A 13867-nucleotide genomic window follows, 5' to 3' on the forward strand; every position below is an offset into this window, starting at 1 on the left:
CTCCGAATTTGAATTCAGAATGATAATACGGTGTTTTCAAAATTTAAATCAAAGTTCATTGCATCTATATCGAGGAATTTGTACTTCTCGTCCGTCTTCAAGCGTTTTCGATAAAATTAAAAATTTTCTACTGGCTGTAAGTTGAAAATATTGAAAAAAACTTTGAATAAAGATTAAAAAAATTGCAGGAAGAGCGAGAAAATTTCGATAGAGACAATATTCGAAAAGCCCACCAAAAAGACAACGTCGACGAAAAGGAATGGGCATTGATTTATAGAGATGTTGGTAAGATTTATGTTTTCAAAATGTAAAAAAAAGGTTATTCGACAGATTCAAAAAAATTTATTATCGAAAATAGTTTTTTGCTAAAGTGGACATTTCACTAATTACTAACAATGCATGTTCTCAAAACTCACTGTTCTACAAATATTCGGATTTTCCTATTCTCGATGAAATCCGGATTTTTTTTTCGAAAACAGAAAGTGAAACAATTTTTTTAACACGAAAAAAAAAACGATTTTTTGCTTAAAAACATTATCAGAAAAAGTTTAAAACTTTGCCCAAAATTGCATGTTTTTCCAAAATAATTTTGAAATTAGAATTAAAAAATTTATGAATGTTTCTGTTTATCAGAATTTTTGCTCACTTCTTTTTCGAAAAAAGAGAAAACTAACATTTTCGCCATAATCATGCAAAAAATAAATATTTACAACCCTGAAGATGTCAAATAAATATATAATATTTATGTCTGAATTCAAAAAATTACACTTTTTTTCTTGATTGTTCTTATTCTTCAGGAGCATCGAGAACATTTTACATGACTGCTGCTTTTGTTCCATCCTTCATCGTTGGCTCTTCAATTTTTGCTTTCGATGTCAATTCAAACAGTCCTGGAAATCGATTCGATTTTGTGCAGAAGCTAGTGACGGATTCAGAAGAACTTGGAGTTCTCATTGCACTTCCATCAGTTGCATTAGCAGTTGTATTTGCCTGTTTAATCCGTGTTCAGCAGTTACGACTAATTAGGATATACCAGAATAAAAATGACGCGGAGCAGTTTATGGCTATACGGTCGAAATTCATTGTTAAGCAGCACAAAGTGAGTTTTTAAAAATTAACTTTCGTTCTTAAAAAAAAAAACTATCTTGAACAAGATTAAACATTATTAAAAAATTCCAGGAGCTGTTCCGACGAGATGAAACAACTGGTTTCTACTTCGCAGATGATCAAACTGACGGTGTCCGAGTTGCAATGCATTTCTTGTTGGGAAATATTCAGATTGGAAGTCGAAAATCCATGATCATAGATGATATGTTTAGAGCAAACAATTATAGATCTTATATGCTAAACGAAACGAGTGTTCCTCCAAGGTTATAGGAAAAATAAAAGTTTATTAGGTTCTTTTTCATTTAATTAAAAATATTCCAAAAAAAGGACAAAGTACAAAGGTACAGTACATGAATAATGCACAATTCAAACTCATTTTCTGTTGGCTAGAGGTATCATTCAATCAACATTGTCAATTGTTTATTTCAATAAAGAACATTTTGTTTTTTGTTTGGCAGACAAGAAAATAGAATGAGAGAATGTGAGACGCAGAGAGATCAACTTGGTAATTTTGGTTTTTGTTCGGTTTCATTTGAGACAATTTATGTCAGTCATCCTTCTTTCGCTTTGATTTTTTGCATTTTTAGATGCCCGTATCAACGAGATTATTATAGAAATAATTAAGGGAACGAGATTTTATGGAAATGTGGATGAATGTGGCACTGGAGGAGAGAAAATAAATTAAATCTATTATGCAGGTAAAACTCAAGAGATTCAAGAATGAGAAATGAAAGAGATGGAAACTGCAACTATCGAACAAGACAATCAAAACATTCACATTGTGTTGCAGATGGTATTCGAAGATTTCGGTTTCCTTTGGAACATTTTAATTCTGTTTCAAGCTGAAAAATAAAAATTGATTCTTGGAAAACAATATTAAAACATCTCGTAGCGATACAGTAATTCTTTACATGACTACTGTAGCGCTTGTGACGATTTACGGGCTCGGCTTTCGAAATGAATTAATCATCAATTTTTCGATAGAATGTTTAAAAAAAAAACAAAAATGAGAAAGTAATACAGAGAAACGAAGGATATATCGCAAATCAAGTCCGTAATTCGACGCAAGCACTACAGTAGTTATTTAGAGAATTACTGTAGCTTTCGCTACGAGATTTTTTTTACATGTTGCGCAAAACACATTCCCAGAATTTTGGCTTCCGTAATAACTTTGTTATAAATTTTCAGAAGTCATTTCTGTAGTTAAAAAATACTAACCATTTCCCATTCAACCATCCGGCAGCACTTCGCATGCACTGAATATTTTTTCGTTAAGGGATTAGGAAATGTAAATGAGAAGCAATGCCCACTGCATCGATTGATTCGAATTATCATCAAATCACAGCCTTCTTCATCTATAAGTTCCTCCACTCCTGAAAAAAAAATTTAAAGGACACTGATCGAAGTTTAGTAGATTTCGTGACGTACCAACTTTTTTGCAACTATTATTCTTAGTAACACCTGCTGTGCAGTACTGTAATAAGCATGTCACAACAAAAACGCTTAAAAAACAACTTAAACGTCGTCGTGCTCGTGCTTTGGAGCCCATCATTTGAGAAGGTATAGGCTGAAAAGTTAAAAATAGAATTTAAAGAACACAGAAATTTTGGAATAGATCTTGAGTAAAAAGCGAGAAAAGATGGAGACTTTTGTGTCCTTATTAACGTGAATTTGATAAGGTTCTCTGCATTGGTTCCGTGAAACAGATTATAGTTGGTTCATACAACCGGACGAGATTATTAAAGTATTGAAAGAGATTGGTTTGCGGGATGAGTACTGTAGTTGTTCAATTAAATACATGAAAATGGATACATGCGAACCATGTAAGAAAATAAAAATAATACAAAGGTGTGGATGAAAACATTGGGAAAAGTATCGAATTTCCAGATGGAAAAAAGGACAACGAAAGCGGATATAGAAGCTAAATTCAGAGAAGAAACCTTGTTTTGCATTTTTTCGTCTTATCTTCATTATTTTCTTACAACACAGATGTTTCATCTCGTCAAGTTCGTCTGATCATTTGTGATTCATTATTTATTTTTAATACAAAAAAAAGCTTTGTTTGAATATTGAAAAATAGGATTCAAAACACAACCAAAGAACAGGAATGATTAGAAATACATTACATCATTTCTCGCATACTTTAGTAGGCTTGTTATTTCGAGTTTGCAAAAGTTTTTTTAAAGTTTATTTGTTAAATATTTGCTTCATTAGTATGACTGAAACAAAACCTTGAAAAAATTTCTTTACAACTATATGGAACAACAAACACAAGTGACCTACTGATAGAGAAACTACGGTATTCTGTATATTTTGAAACAAGTCAAACTCATATTTCTTTTATTAGTATTGACTTTATTACACCTATACTTAACTTTTCAAACTCCTTTACAACTTTCCCTCATGGTACTTGTTCGCTATCGCAATCGAGTCCATATTTAGCCTTAACCTATTTAGCCTTACTTTAATAATTTATATATCGGTTTATTTTACAGATTTTGAAAAATGATTCTTTAACAAACTGTAAAAGAAGTAACAATTTTCGTCAGCTGATAACATTTTCATATAACAAGCAAGACTTTTAGAAGAAACATGCTGCATGCAACACAAAAATTTACAGAACAGTTCATCCGAAAATAGTCACCTACAAAATTAGAATGACGATGTAGAACTCTGCTCTGTAATTGAAAATTACAGCGAAAAATGATAATTTTCGAAAAGTGAGCATTTTAATTCAAAGACTATAACAGTCTATGATTTGATTTGTTGGAGGTGAGCCTCAAGCTAAACTATTTCTAGTTTTGGCAAAACTTTTTAACTGGTAAACGGTTTTCAGAGCTAACAATTTTTAAAGCACAAGTCATCAAAAAAGTAAGTAGAACTACGTGTTATGCTTTGGCACATGTGTTAATTCTTATCGAATTCGTGAGTCTTGAAAAATCATGTTTCTATGAAAAAGAGTGAGTACAATATCAAATTCAACACCAGTGTCAAAAACCAATATCAAACACTGAAAAAGTCGGAAAAATCGGAAAATTAGAAAAATGAAAGGCAGAATGAGTGAAAGCTCACCGAGCACTGGAATAGTGCAACGAAATTAGCCTCAAGGTTTCTAATTTCTAACAAAGAGGCTTTTAAGGATTTCAAGAACAGTGGAACATGAGACATCAGAATTCTGATGACTTAGAAAAAAGGAACCGGTTAACCCTACATTTGAGACTGAACACACCCACTTCCCACGTTTCGATAAGAAAAAAAAATGAAAACGACGTCTTAAGAAGAATGGGTTTCGAATTTCAGTCAAAACATTCATATTCAATATGATATCCAAATATCCTGCTCCTCCTCTTCACACAGTAAACGATCGTTCTCGTTCTCTCTCAGTTTTTAGGATGAGAGAAGGACAAACACAAACACGTACTACGTCAGAAAATGTAGAAAATGACCAAGAAAACCGAGAAGAAAGATAATATGAAGGATGAATCGGAAAGAAAACAGAAGGAGAGCAACGATATGATGAGATTGGAAGACAAGAATGAAACAGAAGAGAGGACGCCCACCACTTGAGCCCTTGTTTCAAATGGTGCTTAACACATGCATCTTCCCGATATGGACGACGATGGCGTGAGAGGCAGTTTCTAAGATGCTTCGAGAATAAGATACAGCCGGATATGTACTATGACGTGGAATTAATTTATAATTAGACAGCTCAACAATTAACTTTGATAATTTTATACATTTACCGGTATCCTTTGTTATTTGATTACTTGCAGACTATTCAAATGAGTATAACCCCAAGCCCAAGAAGTATTTCTTGTGATTTTTTCTACATGTGCTCTGCAATAAATATAGCGGCAGACATCTTAGGAGTTTCTAGACCATCTCTCCTGGATTCTGTGTAACTCTAAAACTAAGCATTATTATCGTGAAAGACAATGACAGTAAACTGATCTTTATGTAATGTTACATGAATGTCTCTAATAAATATTGGTTATTTAAAAAAATTTTGATGTGCTCTTTGCATCAGCAATCGGCTCAGTAACTCTTTAAAAAATGTTGTCCAGAATTTAGCATGCGTGGGAAGATATTAGCTATGTTTCAAATCTATGCAAAATGAACCAATATTTCAATGACACAATTTAACATATTTCATATTAGGAAAATTTTGAACAAACGTAGCATAAGTTACTCTTTTTTTTCAAATGTTTGAAAGTTCAAAACTGGTCGCTCACATGTTATCAAAAGTACAGACGAAAAGAACGAAAAAAAGCGAGTTGTTGCAGTGATTCTCATCAAAATCGTATAGATGTCCGGATATTAGCCCAACTCTTTATCGATTTTTCTTGTATCCAGGAGATTTTTGGTTTAATTTCGATAGACCGATAATAGAGGAGACGTGTTGATTGTATGCGAAGTATAGAAACAAGAAACAAGAAACATAGAAACAACGTAGATATAATTACACAAAAATTAAAAAATAGCTCTGCCCACTGGGCTTTCTGCAGTTTTTTTTTTGGCAAAGAGGAACAGATTAAGATAATATCACACATTACAGTCACCTTCATAAAAATTAAACTAAAAAATGCGATGTTTTCTTCACTCAAAAACTTTCTAACTACAGACAATCTCAATTGGAAGTTGAAACTACTTTAGTACTAACGGAACCAGACACTACTAAAAGTTCAAAACCACACCTATGACTAAAAGCCCACACTTTTAAAGGTTTACATTTTAAATGAACATGAAATCATCTGTTGCACAAAATATGCTTTGAACATCCTCTAATACTCTACTAATATGGTTTAGTCATTGTTTATGTTTGATTTAAGTTTTGAAGATTTCTATGGTTAATAGCAAAACTGATAAACTTGAACTATTAAAATGGGAAGTTTACATTTGAAAAAGGAACCATGATTCACTGTTTTAGTCACAAGAATGGTTATTTTTGGAAGATCAGTTGCGAAAACAACACAAATTATTTTTTAAAAATTTAAAAACTTATTAACCAACTGATATTTAAAATTTTAGAATATTGGGAGGTTAACACACACGAAGCTGGCAAAAAAAACACAATAGAATATCTGAAAATAAATTTTTCAATCTTTTAACATACATCATATTTGAGACTGATGTCTATAAAATACTACGGTTTACTGATAAAATACATTAAGTAATGCTTCTTTGATTTGATGTTCATTTTTCTCAAAAATAGGTCAATTTTGCATTATTACACAATTTACACGTTTCAAGAATTAATGAATAATCCCGGAAACCATATATTCGGTCTTTGAATTCCCAAAAAAAAAACGATGATACAGAAGATGTAATGCTCACGGGAGAGTCAAAACAAGGACAACAGAAAACAATAGATGAGTGAAATGCAAAATATTGTTGAAATGACCACTATTAGATGAAATATTATAAACAATGGTCAACTGTACTAGAGACCCGACTAGATAATACTCATTTAGTTGATGATGCTGAAAATGGGAAGATTAGAAGAATAGGTGGAGAGTGTCTAAAAATAGCGACAACAGTGGCCGTTTCAGTCTTTGTCTTCTCAATTTCTCTGCGCCTCTTCTCACTGTCTACCATCTCATTCAACTCTTTTTCTGTATTATTATCAGTTAGCAGCTCCTCTTATCAATTTTGAATTTCGCGGGGCCTCTACTATCGCCACGAAATGATCTGTTCGAAATTAATGACGTAATCAAATTTTCCAAATTGCCAAAAAATCGGTTGCAGGTCAGAAAAATAATTGATAATAGCAAACATTTCACAAATGTTTTGGTTGGGCGAGTGAGTTTTTAATTAAAATTTAGATGGTATGGAATACTCTGGAAATTAGTTTTGAAAAAAATGATATAATTTTGTTGTGGATACAATGAAAAAACAACAAAAATATACAAATCCCTCGAGAAATGTCGAGAAAAATAATTATTTTTTAGCTTGTGAATTTGTCGCAAATGTACAGAAAACTATTTGTATACATGTTTTCGAATTTATTTGAAACATGGACCCCAAAACTGGTATCGGTACATTTTGAGTTGTAAACTTAAACACATTTTATTAGTTTTTTCAAACACAATTTAAAACAAAATAAAAATAACTTCGATGTGGACCAGAGAACATATTTTTATTTTATTCAATTTTAGGTGAACAACCTAGGAAGTGTTTAAAAAATGTAGAGATTTTTGTCCGGTTTGTAAGGGGAGTAGCCTTACCTTTTCTGATAGAATGCTTGTTCTGAAAATCTTAAACACCTTATTTTGTATTTGAAAAGAGAAGCCGTTTTCCTACGATGGAAAAAATTAATCAATGTTTGAACGATTAATTTTTATCTGTAGATCTTATAAACTTAAACGAGTTTTTCACTTTCTGCGACTAGACATTCTAAAGTGTACAGAAAAAACAAGATTTTCCATGAAACATTCAGAACGCTAAGTTACAGGGTTTGCAAACTTACAATATGCAAACTTATCAGCAATACTTTGAAGGGTAATATTTTCATTTCGAAAAAAAAACATTTAAAAAAGTGTTTTGTTTTCTTTAGTAAATATCGTTTCACGCGTGACCTTTGACTGTTTTGATTTTTAAAAGTTCCACGTAATTTTTCCACTCGGACTATCTCGCTTAAATTTCTTTCATATATTCTTCATTCCTCACTATTATTATTTCAACTTGACAACAAGTCCGAGATAAATAATCTACATCCTCATGCATCATGTCGAAGAACAACTCCACTGCAAACGCTACTGATCATAATGTGTAAGTTATGAATTCCTTTCCAGATGATGATTAATAGAAACTTAACTAATAGTAAATTAGAACAGTAAAATTCACCTCGTTTGTGTTAGTATCTCAATCAACAAGTTGTCAGGCACGTGAAAAGTTGAGCCTTATTTTTCCAATTGAAAAAAAAACGTGGAAATTATTTAACGTTTACTTTATAAATACAATGGAAAGTTAAAATATGAACATAATTTATAAATTTGAATCAGTTATTGTTGTTTTTAACTTTTCATAATTGCATTTATTTCTGCTTATTTTGATTTCCAAGAGACACTCAAACAAACAAAATTTTCGTATTTCACATGCGTCACTAACGTTTCCAGAAATTTTAAGTTTTCGTAAATTTAGAAGATATTTGCAGAACACTTGAAATTAATTCTAGAACATTCGGAAAGTTTCCAGATCATTTCGATATTCTTTGTATGAAAAAGGGTAAACTCTTGCCTTTTCTGTGATTAGTCTTGCACTAATAAAAAGCAATTGGCATTACACCATTAAAGTAAACACACTAAAGTACATAATTACGTTGTTAAATTTGAAACCTGGTAAATATATATATATATCATGTTTTAGATCTAATAACATAGTTATTTCATATAACAATAAATTTATTAATACAATTTTAAAGTGCAAATTTGAAAGTACATTTTGATAGTAACTGAGAATTGTCTATTTTTATGAAATGCATTCCATTCAACTCATATTAAAATAATTTCAGTGAAACTTGCACCGGGGACATCTGCAATGGGTTCGGAGAATGCAGAGTCCTGAATCCCGGAATGCTGATTGAAAGATTCGAGTGCATGTGTGATCTCTGGCACACTGGACAACTATGCCAGTATGATGTTCCCTTACCAATTGCGATCACTATCACCACTACATTGTTCACCTGGCTCATTTTGTTCTTCTTTTGGTACTCTTCGCGTCGTTTTGAGTATGTTTCATCTGATGATTACCTTTATTAGAACATTATTTTTTTAGGAAGAAGAAGATTCACTTTCCAAGTAGACGACGCCGTTTTGTGGATTATCTCATTAATGCACAGCGATCGGAAAAATTGGAACTAAATTCTCAACAACAACTTGGAAATAGACACTCGGGATCTAGCGAGTTGGTCAAGTCGGAAAGTCGGAAGAAAGCCAAAAGTTCTAACCAGAAAGAAAAAGTCAAGCCAGAGAAAAGAGGAAGAGCAACAGCAACCACTGGTGCCGGACCAACTATAGATCAGAGCTTGAAGGGCCCCACAGGAACTACTATGGCATCTGAAAGAGGAATGACAATGACTCAGACAATCCAAAAAGAAAAATCAATTAAAAAGAAGAAATCGGAAAAAGATGAAAGAAAGAGAGCAAAAGAAGTGGGAAATGAAGAAGCTGCAGCTGACAATCAGACGGTTACTCAAGGAAATGATACGACAACTACACAAGGACCATCTTCCATGTTTCCTGCCGATTTATCCAAGAAACACAGATTGGGATTGCAAAAAGTTAAGGAGCGTGCAGTGGAAGTGCCTGAAAAGAAGAAAACTAAAAATAACGAGTGAAATAAGTTTTGTGATATCAATTGTCTCGATAAATCATTTTTGTGTAGAATACCCTATTAGTTTTAAATAAATTAGTTTTATGAATTTTTCAATTGTTTTTAAAAAAAATTCGTTCAAACTTCCATAATTTTTGAAGTGCATTTTGGAACAGCCGAATTTCCACAAAAACCAATTTTATTATTTCGAAGCCAGACAGTTTTTTATTTCATTATTATTTTTAATTTAATTTAGTTGAAACATTACACAACACAGCTAACTCCATCTTTAAAACTCCGGATACAATCATAAAGTGCAGAAATGGGTTGAATGCGGGAAGGCGAGTAGTTGAATGAAATAGGAACAACGGATGCTTGATGTCGTGACAGACTGCTCTATTATGCAACTAATGACCAACTGACTCATGAGATCCTTTTCAGTTCATCATCTGGTTCTCATTTTCATTGTTTGGCCCCGACGATTTTATTCAAAGGCTTTATATTTTGGATACTACTTGTCATTGCAAAACTCGAGAAATTCAGGAAATTAAATATCTCAACACCTTCAAATCTAGCATTCGTTCGTTCCCATATCAATTTCCTTTTCATTCTCCCTAGCCACATTCATAATTTATTTACCAATCTGCTTATCCGTCGGCTGGTTCCACATGTGTATATGAAGCGTGCCGGCACATTCTAAGACTGTATGTACTTGGTGTGTCACCGGACAACGGTTAATAATAATCCGATTAGGATAATAGTAAGATTGTTGAAGATGGCCGCAGCGGTCACACTTCGGATAAATCTTGAGTGGATTTTAATAAACATCCGTTTATGGAATAGACCTATAAAAAACATCTGGAGCTACGGTGCAGTTTACCATAAATGGGTATACTTTGATACCGTATAGCTAAATTTTTGGTTTATAATCTCTAACAGAACTGTACATTCAACAACATCGCATTAGTACACTATGGTGGAGGCTGATGATTCGTTCTGCAAAGTAGTGTTTTGGTTTTGAACAAATTTTTTCTCCAAGATTCTCAAATCAAAATTTGAAAAAAGTTTCGAATTTTTTTTGAATTATGACACCTAGACAGACCGACAATATTAGTCTTGAACTCATTTTTGAGATAAAAAAACTCAAAAATGAACCTTTCAGTGAAAATTTTTTTTTCGTTTTTCGAAATGGTTGCTTCTCAAAAAAAAGTGTGTGTCCATTTGATTTCAAATTTAGTGGGCCGACTTTAATACTCCTTCTGTTTACTTGTTTTCCCCTGAATTCCTTCCAAATATTCTTCAAAACCTAAAGCTTCTCGCTTCTCCCTTTCTTCACGGCTCCATAAACACGACACAATGTTTTGATTGATTTTGCCACGTTGCCGTGACCGACTCAGTGAGCAGTAACAATGAACAAGTGTGTTCGGGAAGCATCGTCGGTGTCCTTTACTCGTTCCTGCCAGCTGTCTGCTCTCCGTGCTTTTCCGACTCGTTATGGAGTGAGGAGCAACAATTTATGACCTCAATACTCGTCTCAATGTCATCGTTTTCCTGGATGTGAGTAGATGTTAATTATCGTCACCTGACCCCTTAAAGAACATCAAATCTCCGATTGTTTTGAATCCTCGCGGAAAACCTTGTCGGTGTGGCTTTTGAAGCAACCGGAGGTGACCTCAAAAAGATTTATATTCTTAGAGCAACAGGTGCTCATCGTGTAAAAGATGCGTTGCATCACTTCACTTTCTCATGTTCATTTCGAACTGGATTGTCACAATTAGGATTAGCAGCTGCTTTTGCTTTTTACCACTCATCATAAAATTTTCATCAAAACAATATGATCTACTGGCTCGGGTGTACAATTTCAAGTACGTACAAAAATAAGAAAAAGCTGCAGGTGTTCATTTACCCCCGATTTTTCCCTCCGGCTATGAGATCTTCTCATCGTTTTGAATGTTTGTTATTCTCTTGTTTTCTATTATTTGTTCTTGCATGATCTCTTCTTCCTTTTTTTCATTTTCCTACCCTAGACTTTTGTAGGAAATTTACATAACACACTTTTTGAACAACAACTTGTAATTTTTTTTTTTAATTTTAGAAAATTTTACGGGGATGTACCAGGCGTGTAAAACTGTAGAGTTTTCGAGAAGATTTCAGTACTGTCACAGATTTAACTCTTCAAAATGTTTTAAAAAAATTAAAAAGAACCTTAAATTGTTTGATATTTCATTTACATTCTTCACAATTATTATAACGAAAAAAACAAATGATGAGCAAAGACAACTCACGAAGTATTTTATTTGCCTGTAAATAAAACATTTCAATTTTTAGTAGCGTTTTCCATCTATGCTGAACTAATCTACAGATTCATCCAATTTCACTTTCCTTCAGTGTTCAGTTTTTCAAAACTTTCAACACTGACCAACCTAATTGCCACTTGTTAATGATGATTCGAACATTTTGACAGATGGCGCCTAGTGAATTCACAAATTGAGTTATGAGCCTTTCCTTTCGATGCTCATTTTCGTCTCCAGAGAATTCCAAGTACACAGACACCTAATTTGTGAATTCATTTGGCTTAACCCACCCCACATGACTTACTTTCGTCGTTATCAGTAGCACATTTTATTAAAAACAGGCAGAAGTCGAATATGTATGCGTGTAGTAGTAATTATACATTTTTAAACTTTTGGTTCTTTTCGTTTTGAATTTTTGAAAAATGTTTGAAAATTCGCCCAACAATTTTCTGGAATTCCCCATCTCTTTTATTTTTTGAATTGTTAAAATGATGAAGCATTCTTTTCGTTTCTGTACCTCAAAACAATTAATTTTTCATTGTTTCAAAGCTTCATAACCATATAATTACCATCCTCATTAACACTCTCCTTACATTCTCCCTCAAAAATTCCTTGCGCGTGAACAGGTGTGAGGTTTAACTTGTCTAGTTCTACCCCGTATTATTATAATTTCTCACCTCATTCCACTGTTTCTTCTTCTTCATTGACTGCTAACTAGTCAGTTCCGTGTTCTTCACACCTGAACTTAATCATAGGATTAAAAGAACAGGCATAGAATAGACTAGAAAACGTACATTTTTCTGTGTCGTACCCTCTGTCAGCCAGCTATTGTATTCTCATCTAATGATAGGGTGTTTTGAAATAAAAAGGAGCAGTCAATTGGTTTTCGGGCATGCACACCATATGCTCACTGATTGACACCTTCGACATGTTGGAGACATCGGATTGATGAGTATGACGTTCCTGGAGACATGAAAATAATAGAAAAAAGATGAGGAAGACCTTGATTTCAATTGAAATTCATTGGAATTCAAATGAGGTCAATTTGAGTAATTAAGTAGAATCAATGAGTTCAAATCGGAGAAAACGATAAGGAATATCTATTTTCATTTATCTATCACTTGTTTTTGGTTTTTCAAAAACTAAAATTTTATTTTCATTTTTCAAAACAGTGCAAGGTACTTTTTTTCAGTGAAACTTAAAAAATAGTTGATTTCAAAGATGAAGTCCTCTTGTCTAAATATTTCTTTTGAAAAATGGAGCTTTTTGAAAGTTTTCAAGCATTACTTGCAGGTTCGCACACTCAATTTTTTTGGTTGATTTCCAAAATTATTAGCGGGAATAACTGGATAATTACCACTTTTTGACTGAAAATAAAAAAAATAAAAACAGTTTTTTGATAAATTTTACTCTGATATTCGGATATTTCAGCATTATATGTATGAGTGAATTTAATTAATTCCCTCTCTGGTGCTACGAGGAAAAAGTTTTAAAAACATTTTGGCATAACTTTTGGCATAAAGTAATGAGTAGTAATATTTAACAAATAACTTCTCAATCTCTCACCTACTTCAAATTCTGTCATTGGCACATTTTTATAACAATTATTATTTATGACGCGTCAACTTAATTCACACTTTCACACCTACCTGACTATGAGAGGCAAATGACGTGCCACCTGTATAGAATATAACCAGTTGACCTATTGATTCCATACCTTCTAGAAATTGGACCCTAATTGAGTAATTGATTTGCCTAACTCATTATAAAAATCTCTCATGTATCCGAGATATCTAACTGATTGTCTACTGTCTGCCCTAAGTTTCAATTCTTTCAGGATATTTGTGGAAACAATTTGAAGTGGTACGTCTCTTCCTTGACTCACTTCTTCCATTCATAGTCAGCGAAAGTGTCAAGTGTCCGCATAATTGAATATAGCGAAACTGTCATCGGCACACTTTTCCCTCACGCGGCGAGAAGAACAAACCGTCGCCGCCCTGCATGAGCAAATTATTTATAATTATGAACCCTCTTCATGCGTATCCTTGACTTCTTCTCCAACTTTTACCGTAATTACTGGGATTAAGTGTACCGTATTATACAGCAAACAGGTGTCATGTGTCAGATGGTTTTAGGTTATTTCCGGTATAGTTATT

At 33.0% G+C, this 13867-nt stretch overlaps 3 protein-coding genes and 6 non-coding genes across 9 annotated transcripts; 4 read left to right on the top strand and 5 right to left on the bottom strand.

Annotated features, from left to right (window-relative positions):
- Positions 1 to 18: 18 nt before the first annotated feature.
- Positions 19 to 1400, top strand: F58H1.8 (uncharacterized protein). Its single transcript, NM_001269455.4, has 4 exons — positions 19 to 136; positions 189 to 285; positions 798 to 1099; positions 1180 to 1400. The coding sequence occupies exons 1-4, from the start codon at positions 20 to 22 to the stop codon at positions 1375 to 1377; spliced, it is 714 nt and encodes a 237-aa protein (NP_001256384.1). The 5' UTR covers position 19; the 3' UTR covers positions 1378 to 1400.
- gpla-1 (Bursicon) lies at positions 1376 to 2676 on the bottom strand. Its single transcript, NM_073597.4, has 3 exons — positions 2536 to 2676; positions 2326 to 2480; positions 1376 to 1949 (listed from the first exon to the last, which is right to left on the bottom strand). Exons 1-3 carry the CDS (start codon positions 2657 to 2659, stop codon positions 1857 to 1859), a joined length of 372 nt encoding a protein of 123 aa, NP_505998.3. The 5' UTR covers positions 2660 to 2676; the 3' UTR covers positions 1376 to 1856.
- Positions 2677 to 7495: 4819 nt separating this feature from the next.
- F58H1.6 (EGF-like domain-containing protein) lies at positions 7496 to 9528 on the top strand. Its single transcript, NM_073598.2, has 3 exons — positions 7496 to 7875; positions 8618 to 8833; positions 8881 to 9528. Exons 1-3 carry the CDS (start codon positions 7832 to 7834, stop codon positions 9440 to 9442), a joined length of 822 nt encoding a protein of 273 aa, NP_505999.1. The 5' UTR covers positions 7496 to 7831; the 3' UTR covers positions 9443 to 9528.
- Positions 9529 to 9843: 315 nt separating this feature from the next.
- On the bottom strand, positions 9844 to 10065 carry F58H1.25. Its single transcript, NR_069644.1, has one exon. It is a non-coding gene; the product is annotated as an Unclassified non-coding RNA F58H1.25 (non-coding RNA).
- Positions 10066 to 10282: 217 nt separating this feature from the next.
- On the bottom strand, positions 10283 to 10432 carry F58H1.24. The gene has a single exon (NR_069645.1). It is a non-coding gene; the product is annotated as an Unclassified non-coding RNA F58H1.24 (non-coding RNA).
- Positions 10433 to 10805: 373 nt separating this feature from the next.
- On the bottom strand, positions 10806 to 10945 carry F58H1.17. The gene has a single exon (NR_069646.1). It is a non-coding gene; the product is annotated as an Unclassified non-coding RNA F58H1.17 (non-coding RNA).
- A 1200-nt stretch (positions 10946 to 12145) lies between these two features.
- On the bottom strand, positions 12146 to 12166 carry 21ur-14381. The gene has a single exon (NR_069647.1).
- A 255-nt stretch (positions 12167 to 12421) lies between these two features.
- F58H1.13 lies at positions 12422 to 12569 on the top strand. Its single transcript, NR_069648.1, has one exon. It is a non-coding gene; the product is annotated as an Unclassified non-coding RNA F58H1.13 (non-coding RNA).
- A 1028-nt stretch (positions 12570 to 13597) lies between these two features.
- F58H1.26 lies at positions 13598 to 13810 on the top strand. The gene has a single exon (NR_069649.1). It is a non-coding gene; the product is annotated as an Unclassified non-coding RNA F58H1.26 (non-coding RNA).
- The last annotated feature ends 57 nt before the right edge of the window (positions 13811 to 13867 follow it).

The sequence above is a fragment of the Caenorhabditis elegans genome, chromosome V, assembly GCF_000002985.6.
Source record: "Caenorhabditis elegans chromosome V".
Lineage (NCBI taxonomy): Eukaryota > Metazoa > Nematoda > Chromadorea > Rhabditida > Rhabditidae > Caenorhabditis > Caenorhabditis elegans.

Excerpts from the sequence above, each read along its gene's own strand:
- F58H1.8 (NM_001269455.4), top strand. The coding sequence starts at position 20 with ATGATAATACGGTGTTTTCAAAATTTAAATCAAAGTTCATTGCATCTA. Across the intron at positions 137-188 it reads TTAAAAATTTTCTACTGGCT|GAAGAGCGAGAAAATTTCGA; the intron begins GTAAGTTGAAAA and ends AAAAAATTGCAG. Across the intron at positions 286-797 it reads ATTGATTTATAGAGATGTTG|GAGCATCGAGAACATTTTAC; the intron begins GTAAGATTTATG and ends CTTATTCTTCAG.
- gpla-1 (NM_073597.4), bottom strand. The coding sequence starts at position 2,659 with ATGATGGGCTCCAAAGCACGAGCACGACGACGTTTAAGTTGTTTTTTA. Across the intron at positions 2,481-2,535 it reads TAATAGTTGCAAAAAAGTTG|GAGTGGAGGAACTTATAGAT; the intron begins GTACGTCACGAA and ends TTTTTTTTTCAG. Across the intron at positions 1,950-2,325 it reads GGATGGTTGAATGGGAAATG|CTTGAAACAGAATTAAAATG; the intron begins GTTAGTATTTTT and ends TTTATTTTTCAG.
- F58H1.6 (NM_073598.2), top strand. The coding sequence starts at position 7,832 with ATGTCGAAGAACAACTCCACTGCAAACGCTACTGATCATAATGT. Across the intron at positions 7,876-8,617 it reads AACGCTACTGATCATAATGT|TGAAACTTGCACCGGGGACA; the intron begins GTAAGTTATGAA and ends AAATAATTTCAG. Across the intron at positions 8,834-8,880 it reads TACTCTTCGCGTCGTTTTGA|GAAGAAGAAGATTCACTTTC; the intron begins GTATGTTTCATC and ends TTATTTTTTTAG.